The sequence below is a fragment of the Triticum urartu genome, chromosome 5 (genome assembly GCF_003073215.2).
Source record: "Triticum urartu cultivar G1812 chromosome 5, Tu2.1, whole genome shotgun sequence".
Lineage (NCBI taxonomy): Eukaryota > Viridiplantae > Streptophyta > Magnoliopsida > Poales > Poaceae > Triticum > Triticum urartu.
In genome coordinates this window covers 385,550,811-385,553,590 of record NC_053026.1, presented here as the reverse complement: position 1 = coordinate 385,553,590, position 2,780 = coordinate 385,550,811, and the positions used below count along the sequence as shown (strand labels likewise).

At 54.5% G+C, this 2,780-nt stretch overlaps 1 protein-coding gene across 1 annotated transcript; it reads left to right on the top strand.

The window, feature by feature from the left end:
* The first annotated feature begins 221 nt into the window (after positions 1–221).
* Positions 222–2,362, top strand: LOC125556051. The gene is made up of 3 exons (XM_048718853.1): positions 222–411; positions 776–1,236; positions 1,502–2,362. Exons 2-3 carry the CDS (start codon positions 789–791, stop codon positions 2,164–2,166), a joined length of 1,113 nt encoding a protein of 370 aa, XP_048574810.1. The 5' UTR covers positions 222–411; positions 776–788; the 3' UTR covers positions 2,167–2,362.
* The last annotated feature ends 418 nt before the right edge of the window (positions 2,363–2,780 follow it).

Sequence of the window (2,780 nt, the reverse complement as noted above, 5' to 3'; positions counted from 1 at the left end):
GGAGGCGAGGGCACATGGGCTGGGCGCGCGCGAGGTGTCCCCTCCCGCGTGCGTGGCGCGTGCATGCATGCATGCATGGCCTCGCCGCCCACGTACGCGCGGACCTCGGCCGGCCTCCTCCCGCGCATGCTCTCTGCTCTGCTCTGCTCTCCCTCCCTGCGAACTGGAGAGCGCGCGCGCATAGTTCCGGTCTCTTATTTAAGTGTGGCTCCCCGAACTCTCTCCCTCTCGTAGTCATAGACGCGCATACATCCGTCTTCTCTTCTTTCTTCTCCCCTCACTCTGTCAGGGGTTTTCGCAGTACCATGTACTGATGTACCTCCCTTCCCTATAGCTAGCTGCTTTGCTCGTGCATCTCGAAGGTCGCAGTCCTGGTTGCCTAGCCTAGCCCGAAGCTGAGAACTTCCCGTGGTAAGAACTAAGCAGTACACTACTACTTCTAGCTAGTACAATACGAGTGCAACTTATGCGTATGTGTAGGGGTCGCGTAATTGACCGTGCAAGTATTAGTCACAACACAAACCATGGGTAATCGGAATGTGTTTCGATTTTTCCTATCGCTGTCACCGGTAGCATATATTATGTGTTGATGGGAAATATCTGAAAATATCTAGACGGAACAGTGGGCACTGTACGGATCATAACCTCGTCGATGGGCTCAATCATTTTAGGCACTGTGCCGCTATATATACCTGCCTAAATTGTGCGTGCATGCACGACTCCTTGTGTTTTCTGATTGTGACGTGCGCGCGTTTGATGACTTCCTATCGAGCAGCATTGCCAAACTGATGGCGTCTCGGGGAGGAGGAGGAGCGCATGCTAGCCGGCCGCCGCTGAGGGTGGGGCGCACCAAGGAGTACCGCATGGGCAGGGACACGCAGCTACTCGCCGCCCAGGGCTCGCCGGTGAGCCTCTTCGTTCTCTGTGGCGACCGGTTCGAGGGTTCGCAGCTGTTCCGCTCTGGCGAACTGTCGGTGCACATGATCCGGGTCGAGGGCCACCCCGTGTCCATGGCCTCTTGCACCGTCGGTGACCACCAGTGGATGCTCGCCAGGGACGCACTCGTTGCGCGCGTTGACGCCCGCGTCTTCGTCTTCGAGCTGCCGGGGTTCTTCTACGCAGTCGTCGTGCCGCCGGACGACGCCGTCGGCTCCGGGGCCGCGGAGAGGAAATGCGCCACACTGGCCGAGATCTTCTCTCGGTTCTGCGCGTACCAGGATCTCTCCAATGCAGAAGGTAACTACATTGTTGCACATACTCCTATCTAGTTTGCATGGGTATTAGGTTGCTTAGTGTATATTCTACCTAGCATGTATCGCAGTATATGGTCCAAATTTTAACATTAAGCAATACACATGCACGAATCTCTTGACTTTATGTTGCATTGAGACGCGTCGACCCTAGAGAGAGACCCAACTTTTTCTTTCTTGGATGTGCCAGTGCCTAGATCGTACCGCAACCGCAAGTAATTAATTTGTTTGTACTGTTCGATTATGTTCAGGTGGAGAAGAAGCCGGCGACCAGCAGAGCCAGCACTGGAACCCATGGGTTCGCGCACACGCTAGGATACAGCGCCTCGGGAGGCCCACTACGATGCCCGGCCGGGCAACCGCCGACGCGCCTGCCGCCATCGGCAGCGCCAGGCAGATGGAGCGCGCCGTGCGCACGTCGGCCGTTGTGAAGCTGCTCAACCGTTCCCTGCTCGCCGGCGCGCTCCAGCCCGCGCGGCACCTGACAATCACCCTCGGTGCCGGTGTCGGCGCTGGCGCTGTTCGCGGCACAAGCGCACTCCCCACTGCCTTCGCCGCGGCGCTGCCGAGTAAGTCCGTCGTGTCCGACCTGCTCGACGCCATCGAGACGAGCCGGACGAACGCGCCCCGCCGCGAGGCCCGCCGTGGCAACGGCCCGGGCTGGTGGAGCCTCAACGTCGAGGGCGTCATGATGCTGCTCAGAGTCGTTCAGGCGATCCGGGGCAGGAGGCTGCCAGCGGCTCTGGGTGTGGGCACGAAGAGACCGCGCGATGATGGGAACGGAGGCGCCGGGCACGATGGTCTCAAAGGTGGCAGCGGCGTTGGACCGGCGCTCGGCGGCAGCGGGGCACGTCGGTGGTGCGGCGGGAAGCAGAGGAAGCTGGGGAACACGGTGGGTGCATGGGGAAGCTCTTGACAAGGTTTAGTTGGCCCCAAAGGGGACCGGAGAATTAAGTGGTTATTAAGGAGTTCTTTTAGGTTTTCTGGAGCCAGGCTTAATTAGCTCGTTCATCTGTACATTTAGATGCATGATATAGTGCTAAGTGTGCTAAGACCTAAGAATGATCATGCTTAATTTAATCATTATCTCTCTAGCTAACCTTCTAGCCTTTCGCCTCTATATAAACTGCTAAGTCATCTATATATGCGTAGACCATTTGTGAGATACTAAAGAAATATAAAAGCATTTAAATCATTAAAGTGGTAGTGATCTAAACACTCTTGCATTTCTTTCTGGAAGGAGTATAATCAGTAAATATGGGCATTGTAGTCACAGCTGAGAGACGAGAAGGAAAGACAATACAACCGGAGGATCAAAGATACCACAAAATTAATGAGAAGGAGAAACTTAAAGTTGCATAATTTTCAAATTATTACAATGTACTCTGTCCGTTCTGAATTATTTATCGCAGGTATGGTTGTATGTAGCTGTATTTTAATTCTAAATACATATATTTCTGCGACGAGTAATTTAGAACGGAGGGAGTACATGACTGCTAACAGTTAATAAACGATGTAGTTTGAAGCAAG